This window comes from Carcharhinus amblyrhynchos, chromosome 3, assembly GCF_965287045.1.
Source record: "Carcharhinus amblyrhynchos chromosome 3, sCarAmb.v2.hapA, whole genome shotgun sequence".
NCBI lineage: Eukaryota > Metazoa > Chordata > Chondrichthyes > Carcharhiniformes > Carcharhinidae > Carcharhinus > Carcharhinus amblyrhynchos.
Genome location: NC_137326.1, coordinates 120,485,858 through 120,507,020, shown reverse-complemented (window position 1 = coordinate 120,507,020; position 21,163 = coordinate 120,485,858). Strand labels below are relative to the sequence as shown.

Genomic DNA, 21,163 nt, shown 5'->3' with positions numbered 1-21,163 from the left:
GGAGCAGGAGTGTGGGGCAGGAGTCTGACCCAGATGCTTGGTTGGCTGGGATGGTCGAGGGGTACTATAAAGCTGTTTGGGTGCTGGTGAGTAGCTAGCTGGCCCCTGCCTGGCTCATCTACCCCACTTCAATCTGAGAACTCCGCCTTGCTCAATCCACAAGCCTCCTTATCACCCGGCTCAATCCACGCACCCTTTCCCACTGCTCAATCGGTGGGAAGGCATCTAAGCTGTGGAGATGAAGAGAGTGGCAGAGAGAGAAAGGCATAAGGAGAGAGAGAGCCAGAATGGGAAAGGAAAAAAATAGGGACAGATAGGGTGGGGAAGGTAAGAGAGAGAATCAGTGAGAAAGAAAAACGAGCAAGAAGTTGAGCTTCAGGAGGGTTGTAGATAAGAGTCCAGAGCTGTGCTCCTCTGGGATTGTTTGGGCAATTCAGTGTTATCTAAGTTGAATTTATACAGTACTTTTATATTGTGATTTACTTTAATTGGTAATTTATTTCATTTAGGAATGCACATACCTGGTACAGTATAGCAACTTGTACGTTGGTTTTTCCAGGCAAGAAATGTCCAAAGGGACTTAATCCAGCTTTAACATTGATTTCTGTGGGAACCAGTGATTCACTTCAAGTGAGGACCTTAAAAAAAAGTAATATCAAAAACGATCTGTATAGTTCCTCTAATTTTTCTGCTGCAGGTGAGAAGGATGTGTGCTTTTCCCAATCACTTCTGATGAAATCTGTTTTTAAAATATTTGTATGCATAAATTTGATTTCTCTCTCTCCCCAGGCCATAAATGATCATTTTTTAAAAAGTCATATTTCATTTTGGTCAATTCCATTTGCTGGTCTGTAAGCTGTATTATTTCAATCTCTATGCAAGCTGACCTTTCCATAGCATCATTGCTGTGGCTGAGAGTGTCCCTGTTAAAATCAATAATATTAAGAAAACCCTTCTCAGTGATGTCAGAACAATAATGCTGTTATGTTGTGCCCTATGTAACTAATGGTTAGATATTATAGTAGCAGCATTTTTGGGAGTTGTTTTATTCTGGCTGATTCATACATGCTAATCAGGCAGAGAGCTTTATTTTTCAATGATTGTAATAAGACTGGTAAATTGATTTTACTTTTTCCCCCAGTCAATAGCAAAAATCTTATGTTCAGTTAAATTTCTGCAAATTTTAGCAACATCCATCACTCTTACTTTACATATATTGAGAATGAATGTGTTTCCGAAAAAAAATTGCATGATGTGTTACTACGTGTTTATGAACAGTAGAATGAAATTAGAGTCTACACTTTTTAATAAATGTACTGTAGTTGGCAAACATTCAGAACCAAAATTCTATTCAAGCTGCACTGTGTTGGAAATGTACATATTAGAGGATGATTTTATCTTAGGTTTCCGGCTAAAGTTTAGATAACTCAAGTCTCTCTGTGATTTGAGACAGAATAGAGCTATTTGATATTGTTAAAGTGGTTTTAATGAAATTTAATTATGGTCGCCAAACGAGATCCTTTGTCTGAGGAAGGGTGCCAGGGATTGTGATTGGCAGGGCAACTTGCAAGTGCAAGTCTGGGTGACAGTTGGTGCAAATGCAGTTGTTCCACGATTGATAGTGTACTTTTAAAGTTTATCCCTGTTGTAGTGACTGATATCTGTGGTAAGGTATATTTTTTGGCAGATTTAATTGTCTGTAACAGTATTAACACTGTGAATATCTTGTGGATGAAAATTACTAATTAGCAATAACCAACTCAGTGTTTGACTTTGATACCATTACATTGCTGATTCTGTTTTAAGAAAAGTCATTTGAAAAGAAGGCTTAGGGGGTAAAACTATTCAAATGTATACAGAAAGTATTCCTGGAAAATACTGAGCTTGGGTTGGGTGTGTATCAGTGAATTTCTGGTTAGTGGCTTTGCACCATGTTTTTCAATAGAGCTACATAGTCACATGATGAAAAACCATAAGACAAATTGCACAATCTAAAATTCTGCTTGTAAAATAAGTACATTCATAAGTTAGAATTAATTTATTTTTGACTTTAAGATACCAATCAGTCAATAGTAGAAGTTTTAAACTTAGATACGTACAGCTAAAAATCTAATGTTACAGGATTGAATTCAGTGGGCACAGATGGAAGACCGATTAGTCTTTCAAGTCTCTTAACAGAAACATTTCCTTGTCTGTGATACTTGTGGCGACGGAATAGACTATTTTACCCCATTCCTCAGCACAAGATGGTGACTGTCCTTTCAACAATTATAATTTCAGTTTCCTCCTTGCCTTCTGAAGCACTGACTTTGTTGGGCTCTTGTTCTTAGATGTCACACATTTCCTACATATATTTGAATAATCAATGTTTTACTCTCAAGCTGTCTTTTCAAATCACTGGTTCTACAGAATAAACCACAGAGTTTAAAGTTTTTAAGTTTATTTATTAGTGTCACAAGTAGACTTACATTAACATTGCAATGAAATTACTGTGAAAAACCCCTAGTCTTTTGGACAGTGGAAAGAAACTGGAGCATCCGGATAAACCCATGAAGACACGGGGAAAATGTGCAGACTCCACACTGATCCAATTCAGGAATCGAACCTGGGTCCCTGACACTGTGAGGCAGCAGTGCTAACCACTATGCCACTGTGAGTGGTATCAAAGTCAAGCATCTGCGTTCATTATGGTTGAATAGTAATTTTCATCCACAATGTATTCATGGTGTTAATGTTGTTACATAAGAACATAAGAAATAGGAGCAGGAGTAGGCCATCTAGCCCCTCGAGCCTGCCCCGCCATTCAGTAAGATCATGGCTGATCTGTCATGGCTCAGTTCCACATTCCCGCCCTCTCCCCATAACCCTTAATCCCCTTGCCTATCAAAAATCTATCAACCCGCGTCTTAAAAATGTTGAGCGAGGCAGCCTCCACCACTTCAACGGGCATAGAATTCCAGAGATTCACCACCCTTTGAGTGAAGAAGTTCCTCCTCAACTCCGTTGCAGATAATTAAATATTAATGTGTGAATCGTGGTATTGTCACCATTGTTGAACCATTGATTGTGTATCTCTCATGCACACTTGCTTTTTCTCGTATGTGCAGACGTTCTGTCTTGCTTGCTAGCTCATATGCTGTCTCTTTCTGCTTTTCTCATTCTCTGACCTGCTAGTTCATACCTGATATTTGTCTCTTCAAATTTGCTCTGACTCTTTCACAGTTGGAGCTGGAAATTGCTAAAAATATCTGGAATGCCAACAGAAAAAATAGGATTGAAACCATGCTAGACAGTTGCTGCTGCATACTAGGTCATTTGGGACTATGGTAATATGAAAATTGAAGGAGCCTATAATTTTATAGCCCTGGATTAAATTGGGGAAATGTGTGTTTCTCATATCTGCAGTATTTTTTATCTGATTTAGTTTCTTTTTATCAAATGAAATCCTCCAATAGAGAGCTATCAGTCAGTGTTTATGCTGTAGATACCCTATTGAAAAAAGAGAAGGACAACATTTCTCATAGCAATCATTGCAGATTAATGCAGTAACCTCATTGCACCTTTGGGAAATAAACCATTCACTGTCTGAAATCCAGTGTGCCAGACAGTAATAAAAAGACCCGCAGCATAGACTGTTTATTGTTTTTTTTTCATTCGTATGTGGGACATGGACATCGCTGGCTGGCCAGCATTTATTGCCCATCCTTTGTTGCCCAAGGGCAGCTGAGAACCAACCACATTGCTGAGCTCTGGAGTCACATGTAAGCCAGACCAGGTAAGGATGGCAGATTTCCTCCCCTAAAGGACATTAGTGAACCAGATGGGTTTTTCTGATGATGGTTTCATGGTCACCAGGTGGTTCTTAATTCCAGACTTTTTTTTATTCAATTCAAATTCCACCAGCTGCCATTGTGAGATTCGAACCCAAGTCCACAGAACTGAGTTTCTGGATTAATAGTCTAGCAATAATACCACGAGGCCGTTACCTACCTTACTTAATAGAAGGTAATAGCTGGTATTAAATGAAGTTCGCTTTCCCATTTCTGTCTTTCTCCTGTACTGCATGGTTCTTGGGTAAAAGACGAAGATGCATTACATAACCATTTAAAACTGTTGTGTTTTATATCTAGTTACAAATTAGCAAAGTTAGCAAAGAGCATAGCATTTTAATCCTTTATGTAGTGAAACAGGTCTTGTTTTAAAAGTCGAATGCTATGCAGAATCACTAAGTATATTTTCTCTTCCACTTCAAATTACTGCTTCAAATTCTGATGGTATTGAATTTTGATGAAAGGTTGGCTTAAGTAATATATATTTTATCTTTTACTTCAGGTGTTTTATTAGTGGTGTGACATTGTGCAATAATCCCCATTCCCATTTGCAGACTTTGTGCACTCTGTGATAGTAGAGGAGCGGAGGGATGTAATACTTTTGCATTATTTAAATCTAAATCGCTTTCTTGGAATTTTTTTTAAATTGTGAAAATATTTATAACAGCAGGCCATTTTCACTTCAATGTAGTGTAATCTCTAGGCTGCATAAAGTTGACTTTTCAAGGCTGCCTTGACCTCATTGCAAAAAAACTCTTGATTATGTGGCTCACTTTGATACACTGGTACTGTACTTATTTACTTAAAGTGCTGAAGTTTGCTGGGTGGTTGTAATGATTTGTATTGTCTTGATTTGTTAACTGTTAAAAAGTATGTTGTGTAATTACTCGGATTCTTCATTGCATTTGCTTACTCATTTTGGGGATCCTGGATAAAATGAATTAATCTGACACAAATTGTAGCCCTTCAGTATAAAAGTACTGTACTAATAATTTTGCATAATTGTAAATCAAATGAATTATATTATTATTTAAATACTAGTCAGAACAGTCAGTCTAAAAGTTTGTGGTCACACACAACAGTTCCATATCTTTGATTAGTGCCTTTCAAAGTAGACTGGAGTGACCCTGTGTACAGTATAGTTTGCTTTTCTGAGCTTGGATAATTTATTATGTTCACAGGAGATGTTCACAAGGCTGCATTTATTATTGATCTGTAACAGCCTTGAATCGCATCTGTATACCTGGTTGAAGTTGCAGATTCTCCAGTGAACTTAGTTCTCTGCCATTCAAGTGTTTGCCTCTTGTTTTCGTTATGTTACTTCCGTGATATGATTTGGACCATTAAGCCATTGTTCCATCATATCCTCTCAAATTATTTGGAACAGTGGAACTACATATGCCCTGTACCATGTTCTTTGTTAGTGATTCTCTAAGATGCATTGTTTTTCCATAGAAGAAATTTTGTGGCCTCGATCTTCTGGTCAGTGGCGGCAAGAATGCATCCATCGCTGATTGATTTAATCTGCACACTAGACACTTACGCTGGAATCTTTGCACCTTTGGTTTTGCTCCTGCTGGTTTGCAGTGATGAAGTGGTGAACAGAATTGGGATGAATGTGAAACAGCTTTTTTGTCATCATGGACAAAAGGCATGCTTCTTCATAGAATTGTCACTGGGACTGAACAATGCTTATCCTTCTCCCTCACCCCTGATGCTCTCTCTCCCCAGTAGTTCTCATACCTTCCCTCAGCCATTGACAGTGCTTGAATGCTCCTCCCATGCCACCCTGTCACAATGTTGACCCCTATCAGTGTTCAATCCCTCCTTCTTCACCTCCCCTCTCTGACTCTGAACTTGTTCAGCCTCATTCCCAGCAATGTTTGCTGTCACTCTCCCGTGCACTCCTTGACAATGCTAACTTTCTTGCCACTGAGTGGAGAAGAACTGGGGATTCCAGAAGGTCAGTCGGAATGAGTAGTGCAGCAGGGAGTGAACATTGTAACGGGGTGAATGGTAATTGTTTGTGGTTGCTGCTGTACTTTGGAACTCCAGTTAATTTACCAAATCTGAGTTTAAAAAAAACAGGGCACGTATAGTGCAAAAAGCCCAAGTCTCTTGGTGGATCATGGTTCTAGTGATCTGATCCCACTGTCATTGGAATTATGCAGTAGTTGAGGCAGGTTAAAACTGGCATTCGGTGGTTTAAACTTCCCGCTGTTTGTGTGCATCAGGACTTTCACAGCGGTGTTCACCGCTCCCCGTATCAAAATCCAGGCTGTTATTTTGTCATCTTTTGTGAATCTAATTTTGTCCCTGACTCTGCAAGGGTTGAAATGAAGACTTCTTTTGAGACCACCGGCTGAGAAGCCTGGCAGTCTGTAAAAAAGCAGGCCACGTTGTTTGATTTGATATTGATCAGATAAGGAGGTCCAATGTTTACATGATAAGTAGTTGCACACTGTCAGCATTAACATTTGCTCGGTATCAGGAGCACTGAGTGTCATTGCTTATTAACGTGATATACTACAATTATCTCTGATTTTGATTAACAGTTCTGTAACTAGCAACTGCCTGAATAAAGGAGTAAATATGAATACTTCTGTTACTTCTTCAGTTTTGTCACGTGTCAGCCATTATGGAGGAAACACAATGATGTATACCTACAGAAAGTTTTAAAAGTAAATTAAAAATGAGAAATTGTACTCCTGTTTTTATCAGTTGATTTTTTTTTGTTGTATTATTTCACTCGATAAAATTAATAGTCATTTTAGCTAAACCATAAGTTATGACCACGGTGGGGATACTTATGGAGGGCACTCTAGATTCACTACACAATTTCAGATGCATTATACAATACTGGAACAGTTTGTTCTAGGGCCTGATACACAAGGTAGTTTCAGTTTCTAAGTACAGGCTTGCTTCCAGAAATTGGCTATTTCAATAAGCATGTGCCAAAAGTATTGGGAAGCATTGCAAATCATGGCACTGTACAAATTGGAATGCCTGACGCTGGCACACTTATACTGCTAATTTACGTGGAATTTAATTTTAACCTAACCTGCCATAGGAAATTGGACTTCTCATAGAGCAATCAGCAAATCTATCCCATCAGTTTCGAACCATGGGAATTACATTAAGGTTACTCCCTTCCAGTTTGATAAAAATATAAACCCTGATTTTTTAACTCCCCAAAATGAGGGCTAGATAGCGATTTTAGTTTCTAAGCATCATCTCCAAAGCAACAAGTTTCTTAGCGGATGTGAGATTGGCACCAGCTGTATCTCACTAACAGGAAATGCCTGCCATATACATTTTGGCCATTGGTGGTTCTCAGTTCTCTGATGCTATTTTCAGACTGCTTCACTTCAAAATTTAAAGTTGTTTTTATTACTCTCAAATGAGGCTTACATTAACACTGCAGTGAAGTTACTGTGAAAGTCCCCTAGTTGCCACATGCAGTGTCTGTTCGGGTCAATGCACCTAACCAGCATGTGTCTCAGACTGTGGGAGGAAACCGGAGCACCCGAAGGAAACTCATACAGACATGGAGAGAATGTGCAAACTCCGCACAATCCGTGACCCAAACTGGCAAGGAGGAGACCATTTGACCCAACATACCTGCACTGGCTCCCCAAACAAGCAACTTAACCTAGTGCCATTCCCCTGCCCTTTCCTAGACCCCACACATTATTTCTATTCAAATAATCATCTAATGCCCTCTTGAATGCCTCAATTGAACCTGCCTCCACCACACTTCCAGACTGTGCATTCCAGATCCAAATCACTGAAAAACATTTTTTCGGACATCATATTTGCATCTTTTGCAAATCATTAAGTCTGTGCTTTCTTGTTCTTGATCCTTTTAAGAGCAGGAATAATTTCTCCCTTCCTACTCTGTCTAGACCTTTATGATTTTGAATATCTCTATCGAATCTCCTCCAGGAAAGAAGGTGGCCAAAGAGAACAGCCTCAACTCCTCCAATCTATCCTCATAACTGAAGTTTCTCATTGCTGGTACCATTGGAGAGAGTGCAGAAGTTCACAACAATGTGTTCACAATCTACCTGTAGTGTGTCTCCTAGAACTGTACACAATACTCCAGCTAAGGTTGAACTAGTGTCTTGTTTAAGTTCAGCATAACCTCTGGGCTGTGATGAACAGTCATCCAGACTTGAAACATTAGCTCTGTTCTCTCTCCACAGACACTGTCAGACTTGCTGACATTTTCCAGCATTTTCTGTTTTGTTTCAGATTCCACCATCAGCAGTAATTTTGCTTTTAACTGCCATGCTCTTGCACTCTACGCCCCTATTAATAAAGCCCAGAATTCTATTTGCTTTATTCACTTGCCTCTCCCATCTGTCCATACCTGCGATGATCTATGCACTTATACATCCTGGTACCACTGCTTCTCCAACCCCTTAAGAAATTTACCCTTTACTATATATTCTTCCTACCAAAATACATCACTTTACCCTCATTGACCTTCCATCTGCCATCTATCAGCCCACTCCACCAACTAATGTCTTTCTGAAGTCCTGCGCTGTCCTTTAGAAGCCCTGCACCATCCTCTTCACACTTCACAATGTTTTCAAGTTTCAAGTGTTGTTGTTCACAAGCTTTGAAATTATTCCCAGAACACCAAGATCTAGATCATTAACATACATCATGAAAAACAACCCTTGGGGAACACCACTAAACACCTTCCTCCAGCCCTAAAAATATCCATTGACAATCATTCTCTGCTTTCTATCTTTCACCCAATCTTGGACCCACTTTGCTATTATCCCTTTTATTCCATGAGTTGTATAACTTTTTTCAAGTCTGTTTTGTGGCACTGTATTGTATGCCACCTGAAAGTCCATGCACACCACATCAACAGCATTATCCTCATTGATCCTTTGTTACTTCCTCAAAAAAACTCCAAGTTTGTTAAACACAATTTCCCCTTTGGATATCCATCTTGGTTCTTCCTAATTAACCCACGTTTTTCTGTGTACTAATTCTATCCTGAATAATTGTTTCTCGAAGCTTGCCCGCTGTTAAGCTGACTGATCTGTAATTGCCGAGGCTATTGTTGCAATCTTTCTTGAACAAGTTCGTAACATTTATATTTCCTCACCTCCTCCAAGTCTTAATATCTATCTCCTTTTTCATCCAGGGAGTACTTTGTTTTTTTGCCTTACCTTTCCCTTTTAGGAGAATATACCATGACCAAATCCAGACCATTTGTTTTGAAGGTAGCCCATTATTCAGCTACAGTTTTTCCAGCCAACTTTATGTTCCAGTCTAACCAGCCCAGTTCCATTATTGTCCCATTGAATTCAGCTCTCTTGCAGTTAATTATTTTTATCTGGATTGCCTATTTTCCTTTATCTATCATCATCATAAACTTTATAATACAATGATATCAGTTGAAGCGTGCAGATATTCGCAGTTTGTTGTGCTTTAATTTGTTAACAAAAAAATTGTTTTCCTTCTGTAACTTCCAAGAAAATAACGGTAGCAAAGCAGCAACAGATCTGAAGGAACCTTTTAGCTAGTGAGTTCTAATACTATGATTAGACTTGAAAATAAAACCCAAAAATATAAGGGAATAGAAAGCAGCTAAAGTGAGAAAACTCCTTAAGTATTCCGTGTTGCCAGCTATAGCTTATACATTAATTATGAAATTAAACTATTTCTTATAAAAAAAAGGAACATGGGGCATAATTCAGCCAAAGAATTTTGTGAACCTCTATACTTTTTCTTTATAATTTGTCTTTATTTTAAAGCTGCAAAACATGAACATGCAGATGGTAAGCTACTTCAGTGTATTCTGCTTGCTTGTATCTTGATGCAGTTTTAGTTTTACTGCAAATATGGCTACAAAAACTAGGTCTCTGCTCAACAGTCTGGTAAATATCTCTGTTATATTGGCGACTATGTAACACGAATGCTGAGAATTGATAGTGTTGTGATTGTAAAAATGTCAGTCTTTGTTGAGAAGTCAAGTAATTGCACTGAAGATGCAGCATCTTCATAGTTGTGCACAAGATTATTTTATTGTTAGCTTACTTAAAGTTGAGCTGACTCTTTACTTACAAAAACAATATTTAGTGCTCCAGCTCATAAATAGCTCATCTTGGGGAGTTAAAATGTTATTGGCAATCTCTCCCACTTCTATTTTCAGCACAATTCAGTGCATTCCATTGAGATTGGACACCTCCTAGATATCTGCCAATTCTCTACATTAACTATCTCAATCCTTAGATTGCAGCCTGCACATCACTGTATCCATTTATTGCTTGTGGATACAGGAAAGTTGGAAACTTAGCAAAGTGGAGTCAAAAGTAGATGATACCCACTCCGTTTGGTGTAACGTTGTCAAGTCAAATTCTGTTTAGTAAATTGGATCCTAGGATTTTATCAGTATTTTGGGATTCCATTGGTTTTTCTGTGAAAATGGAAAACCAATACCAACTAGCTATTAATAAAATGTTTTTTAGCAATTGCATACGAATTTTGCCTTCCAGTGGTAAAGATGAGGCAAAACCATAGATTTCTACAGTGCTGAAGGAGGCCATTCAGCCCATCAGGTCTGCACTGACCACAATCATACTCAGATGACCTTACCCCATAACCCCATACATCTAACCTAGCTCGTCCCCCTGACACTAAGGGACGATTTTGCATGGCCAGTCCACCTAACCTGCATATCTTTGCGATTATAAAATATAAAGAGAGCGAAAAATGTCTGTGCACGTTGTCCTCTTTATGAACCCTGAACAACTTTTCCTTCACATGAAATCTTATTTAATTAACTCTACTGCACCCTATTGTCAAAACTTGTTGATCAATCTGGATTAGAATTTGGAACCGATCAGATCTAATCTTTTATTCTAAGTTCCCTTGATTCTGAAGAAATTCTCTGCTTGCTTTGTTTCACCTTTAATTCTGCAGTGTATAACAAACTTCTGGTTTTCTATCACAATTGTGCTTTAACAATAAATTGAGCTTTTAAACTCTTAAGAATAGTAGGTAGTTTGTTTCTTGTTAAGTAACTAACTCTAGGAATCAAAATTAAAAATGTGTTAGGTGCCAGCACTAGGTCATGAGTTTTAAAATCAAAGTGCCTCCATCTGAGAGCTCACTGAAGACCTGATTGTTGTCTGTTTCTCATCAAAATGATGTGTTTGTGTATTTGCTGACTAACTAGAATTTTTTTTGTGTCGCTGTATACTAATGGAAAATTAGTTTTGCAATGATAGCATTGTTTTGGTTAACTCACAATGTCTTTCAAACATTCAGTTGGGGAGTTCCTGGGAAAGTAACAATGTTCCCATTGCGTTTCCCAGAGAGGGTTGAAAACTCGTACAGGATATGCCAAAGTAGTTGGACTGAAGTCATAATTAAATACTTGAAGATGCTAAAAGACATGGGAAATTCACAAGGAAATTGGCTTAAAGTAGGTGCTCTGGTAAAAGTACTACTAATATAGGCATAGGCCTAATGACTTCCTGTATTGAGATTTTTTTATGGAAGTTTAGTGGCTTGGTGGTGTTCAATAAAAAATATATTCTTGCAGTTCACTTAAAGATACCAGATATAAATGTGACTAAATAGCCTTTTTTCTGACTGCAATTAATGCTCCCTACAAAAAAGTTCCCTCATTGATAGAATTAGTCATTGGTCTGTCATTAATCTGCTCTTAACTTCATTGACTGTGCCTGTGGTTGAAAACCTGCTGTTGCTAGTATATAGAATTGAATTGCTGTGCTACAACAACAGTCCACCATGAATTGCTGTGCTGCTGGAAAACATGCATGTTAAAATTGAAGGATTGGGTTTGGGCACCATAGAATAATATGACCAGTATATATTTGTAAATCAGTGTTGTTTTTCAAAAAATATTCTGATTAATGCATCTGCTGATCAGAAGTGCTAGAGAAAAAACACAGGTAAATGAACACAAACTTTTAACACAATATTATGGCCAATCTTTATATTTATATAGAGCTGTGTCTAAATATTACCACAAGTTTTGATTTGATTTTGAGATGTGCTCAAAAGAATGTGCTCATCCTTGTTGTTAGGCATTTTTGCTTATTGGGGTTTGCCTCTTGACCCATGGAGGTTATTCACATCTTTGTACTTTCTTCAAGCTAGATGAGATATAGACTAAACAGCCAAAAGCAATTATGAAATTACTAAAAATGTGTATTCCACTGGTGAGAAACTGCTAGGAATCAGGATTATCATTTTATAAAGTTAAAGAATGTGCATCCTTTAAAGTGTTGTTAAAGGATTAAAGATTTTCATAGATTAGAATCATAGTCTCATCTGCACTGTAGGGATTTTTTTCGGCTCATCGAGCCTGTACTGACAACAATTCCATCCAGGCCCTATCCCCATAACCCCATTTATTTATCCCAGTAATCTCCCTGACACTAAGGGGCAATTTAGCATGGCCAATCAACCTAACACTATGATGTGGGAGGAAACTGGAGCACCCAGAGGAAACCACATAAACACAGGAGAATGTGCAAACTTCACACAGACAGTGACCTGAGACCAGAATTGAACCCAGGTTCTTGCGCTCTGAAGCAGCAACGCTAATCACTGTGCCACCCATTGGAGAGGATATATGACCAAGAGAAATTGGGACCTGATATGGAGTTTGTGTGAATCCAGCAAGGAGAGTTGAGAAATCAAGACTGGAGGTGACAAAAACGTATGAGGTGATGATGAGATTGCTTTTGTTTCAACTTAAAGTTGTGGAAACAGGAAGATGCAACTATGTAAAGAAAAAGAAATCTAGTGGGAATCTAGGTGCATAATAGATCTGGTTTTCTTCTGAATCTTCAAATTACCTTGCTTTACCCTGGGTTGGAGGAATTACCAGGTTGGCTTCACGACAAATGACCAAGTAGACCACACAGCTAGCATCGTGTAAATCTTTCTTTGTTCTCCCAGCCTTTATGGTGACTGAACACTACATATAGTTTAATATCTGGAACTAGTGAGTCATAGAGAAACAAACTAAAATTCCAACAAGTTCCTGTGACCTTACTGTACATGTTAACTTAAATGCTGACCATCACAGAAGGATTAAAAGTTTAAAGTTTTTAAGTTTATTTATTGGTCACAAGTAGAAATACATTAACACTGCAATGAAATTACTGTGAAAACCCCCTCGTTGCCACACTACGGCGCTGGTTTGGGTACACTCGGAGAATTTGGCATGGTCAGTTCAGCTAACCTGCACATCTTTGGGCTGTGGGAGGAAACCACAGCACCTGGAGGAAACCCATGCAGACACAGGGAGAATGTGTAAACTCCCCCCACACACACACACACACACACACACACACACACACACACATACTCTGACCCAAGCTGGGAATCAAACCCGAGTCCCTGACACTGTGAGGCAGCAGTGCTAATCACTGTGCCACCGTGCTGCCCATTGCTTTCATCTTTGAATCTTGCATTCAAAAGTGTGTTTGTCATTGTGCTTCAGTCTAACAGTCATGTTTCTTCGAAGTCTGCTTACAATAAAGTATCATTCTTTTTGCACAATTTTATAAGTTTTTAAAAATTCTCTCTGACAAGCGTATTCTATGATTTTTGACCAAATATTTTGGAATCCTGTATTCTTTATTTTGGTGAACTGTACTGTACTGATTTTTATAGAGACCTAACTCTAATGTGAAGTCCATGGTGTTCTGAAGAAAGTTTTGTGAACAATGCAACATCATACAGAAAGTTGGTGCACACTCAATATTGTCGGAATACACAATTTATTCCTGTTTATTCTTCAGTTTCTGGTGTCAATTGTACCTTTGCCCTCAACAGATCAATTAACATTGTGACCCACTAGATACCTTCCTTCCAGATTTTTGAATTTCTTAGATGGACCAATCCAGACACACACACACACTCTCTCTCTCTCTCCCCCCCCCCCGCCAAATACTCCTTTTATGCCCTTAACTATTTGAAGCCTTTGTACAGATGCTGTGGTGGGATAAAGACCATTCGTTCAACATTAGCAAGAGACAGCATATATCTTGTATGGCCTCATCGAGATGTCCATGTACATTTTTCCTTCATTATTTCTACTACGTTTGACAGTTTGTATATTGAAAAATTAGTTGCTGCATAATGGTTGTCAGGTGCTGATGGAAATGCAAACTCTAGTAAATATTCTGTCTTGGCTCGTCCTGAGAAATTGCATATGACTGCCATTTAATTTGCTTTCCTTCCTGAGTACTACAATTATGTGTAATTAGGTACATTATTGAAATGACACAACCTGATTTGGCTGCTAAAAAAACTATTGACCCTAGTTAAACTCTTTCATTCTACAAACTCATTTGTATTATAGAGCAACCTTTCAGAGCTGCTGTACACTGAGTTCCATCGCCTGCTGATAAAATGAGCCCAATAGCAAAGGTATAATGAAATAGAAAAACAGGGTGGAAATAGGATCAGAAGTATTCATAGCTACCTCTTGCCTCTGCTTTCTGACCTTGTCAAACTTTTGCATTTGTCTTTAGTAGTAGTTAGCAAAACTACTACTAAAGCAAAAGGCCTAGCCCAGAGCAAAATAATTCATAAAGCCCTACATGTGCACTGGTGATCTAATTATTTTTGACCAGTATTACTCTATTGGGTCCAAGAACTGCAGTTCTGGAAGAGATCTGAAGTTGCAGTCAGAATTAAACGAAGATAGACTCGCACATATGTGGTGCCTTTCGCAACATCAGAAGTCTCAAAGTCCTTCCCAGCTAATTAAGTACTTTTGAAGTATAGTCACTCTTGTAATAAAGGGAACACAGCCGCCAATTTGTTCACACAAGGTTCTACAATGTTATAATGACCACATAATGTTTTTGTGATGTTGATTGAGGGATATATACTGGCTAGACTTGGGAGGTAACTCCCCTGCTCCTTGAAACAGTCCAACACTGGCATCCCACACTTTGAAACAGTGCCATGGGGCCTTTTATATCCATCTGAAGGCAGATGGGATCTCAGTTTAATATTCCATTGGAAAGATGGTATCTCCGATAATACAGCTTCCTTAGTACTGCACTGAAGTGTCAGCTGTAAAAATTTGTTTTGTACTTGAGCCTACAACCTTCTGATTCAGAAACAAAGTGTGACTGAGTCATGACTGAAATTTTTGCTTTGCTTTCATTATTGCCACAGTTTACAGTGATAGGAATAAATGACTTCTGGTTTCTTGATGGTGGAAAATTATCAATATTCATTGTTGATCATTCAGTTCTGTTTTTAAGTGGAAGGTGGAGCTCAATACATAACAGCATGCAAGCCAAATTAATGTATGTCTTGTCTGGCTTGCCATATTTTGCAAGCCAGTGCATTATGGGATCACAGGATCCACGTTTTCTTAGTTTGGTTGCTAAAGCAATAAAAGATAGTTGCTGTGTTAATCACCACCTGTGTCTACATGGTATTGATTAATCTTTGAAGGATACCAGGACCAAAACAGAACAAACCTTTGTGGTAATGCTACTCAAAATGAAACTAAAGTAACAAAACTTAATTTTTCAATTGAACCACATGTTGGATTTGTACTGCACGGTATAAAAGGGCCAGCAGTGAAAAACAGGGATCTGCAGAATTTGGAGCACAAGGAAATCTACAGCCTTTAAAACTAAAATGAAACTGCGGTATAATTTGTAAAGAACTGCAATTGTCATTTTTCTTTTATTTTTAAATTTACTGAGCCATCAGAAGTGCTGTTGCTTTAAGTTATTAAAAAAAATCAGAGGGACACTCATAAAAATGGAGAGGAGTTAGGAAAAAGAAATAACTGGTGAAAGAAAGCTGGTCCCGATTGGACCGTTAATCCACCAGGATCCTGAAATGCTCTACAACTTGCAAATTGTGAAGTTAGGGCTCAAACATGCCCTCTGGTGTGGAGAGACCCAAGGCATTTGTTAAATGGACTTTATAAGTAAAGCCGAGAGCTGATATACTCCAAATAGAAGGTGAAGCAATGGGGATCATTTTCAGAAACTGGAAATTTCGCCTATACCTGTTTGGATAGAAATTCACACTCCTGACTGACCAGCGACCATTCACCTCTGTATTGGGACCACACACGTACCTAATGAAGGGATACGAGTAGGATATAATGTTGGGCGTTGATGTTGAATGCTCGTACGTGACAAATACCAAAAATCTTTCTTGCATGGCATTGCTGATGGTCTTTTGAGGCTGCCCCTACCAGTCAACTATAGGGACGCTGCTCAAAAAAGCATCACCTACGTTGCACACGTGGAGAACACATCCATCACTTCGGTCCAAATCGAGAAGGCCATTTGAATGCACCCAACATTGTTCGTAATGGCCTTTCTGATGCGTGGCAACTCTTCCCTGGACTTCCAAGTCTCACCTTCTTCATCCTTATGTTTCCAGAAAGATGGAGGTTAACAGTCACTTCAGGATGTTTGCTTTGGGACAGTGTTGGACCAATTGTATTCGAAATACTGGAATAGTTCACGTGAAGGAAGTCTCAAGAAACTACTTCCATTAGCCTGGCCAGGACTAATACATTGAAGCTAAGGAAGATCTGTTCTTTGTCAGAATGTGAAAAACATGGTTCAATCCCTCCATCCATGGGATTGTCTGGAAAACTCTTGGCAGTGCGTCCATGTCAGTCTTGCTGGTCCATTTGAAGTAGTGATGTTTATGGTGGTTATGGGTGCTTTTCCAAATGGCCAGAAGTTTCTGTGATGTCCTCAGTGCTGAGTGTACAATTCAAAGGCTAAGAAAAATTTTGACTCATCATGGTTATCAGAAGAATTTGTGACAGCCAACGGACTTCAATTTGTCTGTCAGAAGTGTGAGAATTTTTTGAGATGAAGTAATGGAATTCACCACATCATTTCAGCATATACCACCCATCCAACAATAGAGCAGCAGAGAGATTTGTTCAAACCATGAAACATGCTTTAAGGGCATTATAAGGACGTTCCTCAATTTGAGGCCTTCTGGACATGTTTCTCCTGGCATACAGAAACATGCCACATGCTACAACTAAAGCATCTCCAGCATTCCTATTAATGGAATGGCAACTGGGAACTTGCTTTGATCTGTTGAAACCAACAAAAACACGACAGATTATGCAAGATCATTAGCACGACCAAGTGGAACGAAGACTGCAAAGATCAAAGCCAAGAATATTCTGTTCAGGACAAGAGGACCCAGCTCATAATTATGCTACCGGAACTAGATGAGTTCCTGCTGCTGTGATTGCATAGACAGGATTTGTTTCGAACACTGTTCAAACAGCAGATGATCTCACCTGGTGGAGAAATGATGACAAACTGTTGCCAAGTCGAGCATCATGTAAGGATACACCTCTAATGAAAGAGCCTGATTTCATCACTTCCAGTGATCTCCAAGTCATGGAATGCCGACTCCAGCTTCACCTCAGTCTAGTTGAAGTTATTGCATCTTCAGCATTAGACATAACTTCAGATTCAGCTACAAGTCTTAAATTGTCATCAGTCTCCAGTGAGCATTCCTCTGTAAAAGCACCAGATGTCCCAGAAGCAAAGAAAACCTCCTGAGTCTTGAATCAGAACATGTTTTGTTAAGCTGACATTTTCAGGCTGGAGGAATATGTTATGCATTGTGTATACCTTGTCTGACTTAGTGCACTTTGCAAACCAGTGCATTATGGCATTGCAGGATCCATGTTTTCCCGTTCGTTCAATTGCTGAAGGATAATTGCATGTTAATCACTTCCTGTGTCTATGTGGTTCTGATTAATCCTTGAAGGGTACCAGGATCAAAAACACGGTGCATGCTCTAACTGTATATCCTCACTATAAGTTACCCCACTTAGGACATTGTTCTTTAATGTCCTTTACTGTTTTAGCTTTTTTTGTTTGATGTTGCCATTTTCAATTATATGTCATCTGCACTCTACCTCCTCACCCCCACCTCGGGCTGCATACTGGGCCAACTACCATCATATTCAGGGGCTGGTGCTGCTGCCACAGTCATCCGAAGCCCACGCTTTGGGGAGAGTGAGGCGTGCGATTCAAGAGCAGGAGTGCAGGCAGGGATGGGAAACTGCCACTGTTAGTTAGGTAATGACCGAGACATTGGGAAAGGAGGAAGAGCGATGCAGAGTGGGAGGGACAGCTGGAAGGGGAAAGGTGGGGGGGGGGGGGGTGGTGGGGGGGGCGAAAGGGAATGTGAGAGTGGAGGGGGGGGGTTAGAGGGAGGTTCAGGAGTGCTGCGGGTGAGACTCAGAAACTGTGCTGCACAGGGCTCGTTTCGGGCAGAAAATTAAGTTAAGGACATAGTCGGGTCAGCCACAATTCTGTTGAATGGCCTAGTCCTTTTTTTTATGTATTGTTATGAAAATGCAGTTGTGTACTTTGGAAAGCACTATATAAAAAAAATTAATGACATTCATTTGCTAATAATGCTGGTTCTTGAAAGGCAAGGTTAAAAAGATTTCACTTTTTCATTCTCAGTGTTTCACGTAGATGTGCATAACTTTGATTATATGTAACTTAGAAAATGTTGGAAATACTCAGCAGGGCTTGCAGCATCAGATAGACTATTGTTCATCTCTCCATAGATATTGCCTGAGATGTTGAGTATATACAACAATTTCTGCTTTTATTTCAGATTTCCACCACCACGCAGTGTTTTGCTTTTGTTTATACAAAAGTAGGCAGTGTTGCATATTCTGATTTTTTTTTTGACATGAAAACATCCTAATTTGATTTGTTCTTCTGTTTGCATTTCAGAATGACATCTCCTTAATCCTCGGCAAGATTTGCACGGACTTGATGAGTACCTAGGCTTTCAATAATTTGTACAGTACAACTAGGACCTCATGCTCTTTCACATAAAGAATGGTACGACAGATCAAAATCACTCCAGTTAGCTGCAAAAAAATCCTCAGGACATAATTTTCTGACTGGATTGCATTTTCGCCCATGTATATGTCTGTGAGGTGCACAGTGTGCGCTGCGACACATGCACTACAGCGAATCTGCCTTTCTTCCCTCATCAGCACATTCTACTTCAACAATCTCCGTAAACAGAAATGGAAAGACTGCCAGCAATGCAATTCAGATGCCTAACCTGGACTGGAAACACACAAGCATTAACCTTGACTTTCACATGCTGCTGAAAAAATTAAGGTTTTCACTGTAAATTATTAAGTATAGAAGTATTGATTTTTAAAAAGTTGCTAATGTTTGAAAAGTACAGAATAATATTTAACATTTTTGCTTCCTTTATATTGATACTTTTTGAACTGAAAATGTAATTTTTTTCTGATGCACACTCATTTATTGATGTGTCCAGAAGTAAATTTCCAGTTCTGTTATAAACAGGGAAATTTTTGTTTAAAATTTGTGAATATGCGCAGTAAGAATAGATTATGTTTCTATTCTTGGATAAAAGCTGTTGTTTATACATAGCATAATCCCGAAGTGCAGGCTTTGGTTTATAGTCCTCTTCACCGATATGGTTATCGTACTAGTAATGCAGCCCTCCTGTCTCGAGTTGATTTCACAATTTTATACTCTTCCATTTTATGTGAGATATTGTGCAGTCAGGGGATGCTGACATTACTGTACATGGTACTTAATGAATGTCAATGAAATTTGAGACTTAGTCAGAAACAATCAAATTTAGTCTTCCTTTTCTTTGTGTATATATAATGTACCTGGACAATGTATACATACATAACGTGCCCCGGAATGGACAATGTTGTGTTTTAATTTCTGGAGACTGAACCCCTTGTCCCTGTAAGTAATAAATTAGAAAATGATTGCATTTTTACCTCTGGTGATTTGATTAAATGGTTGTTCTATACCCTTAGTCCTGCTCACAAAACGCATTCAAAGTTTCATTAATAAGTTTGTTGTAAGTTACAAAAAAGAGTTACCTCCACTAACAAGAAGGGAAGTGTATTTGAATGTAAAACTAGGAGTAGGCAGTTCAGCCCCTTAAGCCTGCTCTGCCATTAAGTATGATCATTGTTGATCTCGTCTCAGCCTCAACTCCACTTGCCTGACTGTACTTTGTAAATCTTCAACCCATTACTAATTAATAATCTTATCTCCTCAAATTTACTCAATGCCCTGGCATGCACTTGCACTCTTGAGGTAGTGAATTCCATAGATTCATGATTCTTTGAGAGAAGCAACTTCTCCTCATCTCTGTTTTAAATCTGCTACTCCTTATCGTAAAACTATGACCCAACACACACCCCATCCCCTGGTTATAAGTTGCCCCACAAGAGGAAATATCGTGCCTACATATACTGTATCAATCCTGTTTAGCATCTTGTATCCCTCAATTAGATTTCCCCTCATTCTTCTAAACTCGTGTGTATGGGCCTAAACTGCTCAATCTCTCTTCATAAGACAAACATCTCATCACTAGAATTAATCTAGTGAACCGCCTCTAATGTAACTACATTACTCCTCAAGTAAGGGGTTCAAAGCTGTGCACAGTACTCCAGGTGTGTTCTTACTAATGCCTTGTACAGCTGTAGCAGCACTTCTCCACTTTTATACCCTATTCCTTTAGCAATAAATGCTCAAGTTCCATTTGCCTTACTTATTACCTATATACTAGTTTTCTGCAATTCATGCATGCAGACACCCAGTTGCTCTGCACTAAAGCACTCTGAATTTTTCTCTTCATTTACATAAGAACATAAGAAATAGGAGCAGGAGTAGGCCATCTAGCCCTTCGAGCCCACCCCACCATTCAATAAGATCATGGCTGATCTGTCGTGGCTCAGTTCCACATTCCCGCCCTCTCCCCATAACCCTTAATCCCCTCTCTTATCAAAAACCCATCAACCCGCGTCTTAAAAATATTTAGCGAGGCAGCCTCCACCACCTCAACGGGCAGAGAATCCCAGAGATTCACCACCCTTTGAGTGAAGAAGTTCCTCCTCAACTCCGTTCTAAACCGCCCCCCCCCCTTTATCTTGAGGCTGTGCCCCCTAGTCCTACTATCCTTCCTGAGCGGGAAGAGTCTCTCCACCTCTATCCTTTCTCGAGCAAAATAGATAATCTTGCACTTAACATGTTAAACTCCATCTGCCTCACTTTGGCCCACTCATCCATATTACAAAAGATTTATAATGAGGAATATTTCAATTCAGATATTTACGTAGTGCAATTATCTGCAAAGATTGCAAAAATGCTCCTTTACAAATTAAGAGACCAGGCCCAATTCTTAATGGTTTTTGTTTCACTATTGCTGGAGGCATATATTCTTGTTCTTGGGCATTGCAGGATTTTATGTATCTAGCACTTTGTGGTATG

The 21,163-nt window shown here is 39.1% G+C and overlaps 1 protein-coding gene across 2 annotated transcripts in view; it reads left to right on the top strand.

Moving 5' to 3' along the window:
* Positions 1–19,661, top strand: part of irs1 (insulin receptor substrate 1) — a 60,429-nt gene extending 40,768 nt beyond the window's left edge. For both annotated transcript variants that reach the window (XR_013886335.1, XM_080185880.1), the window contains one exon: positions 18,617–19,661. Coding sequence is in view for 1 of the 2 variants with exons in the window: in XM_080185880.1 (XP_080042006.1) it covers positions 18,617–18,621 (5 nt within the window). In the remaining variant the exon portion in view is untranslated. The remainder of the gene's footprint in view (positions 1–18,616) is intronic.
* The last annotated feature ends 1,502 nt before the right edge of the window (positions 19,662–21,163 follow it).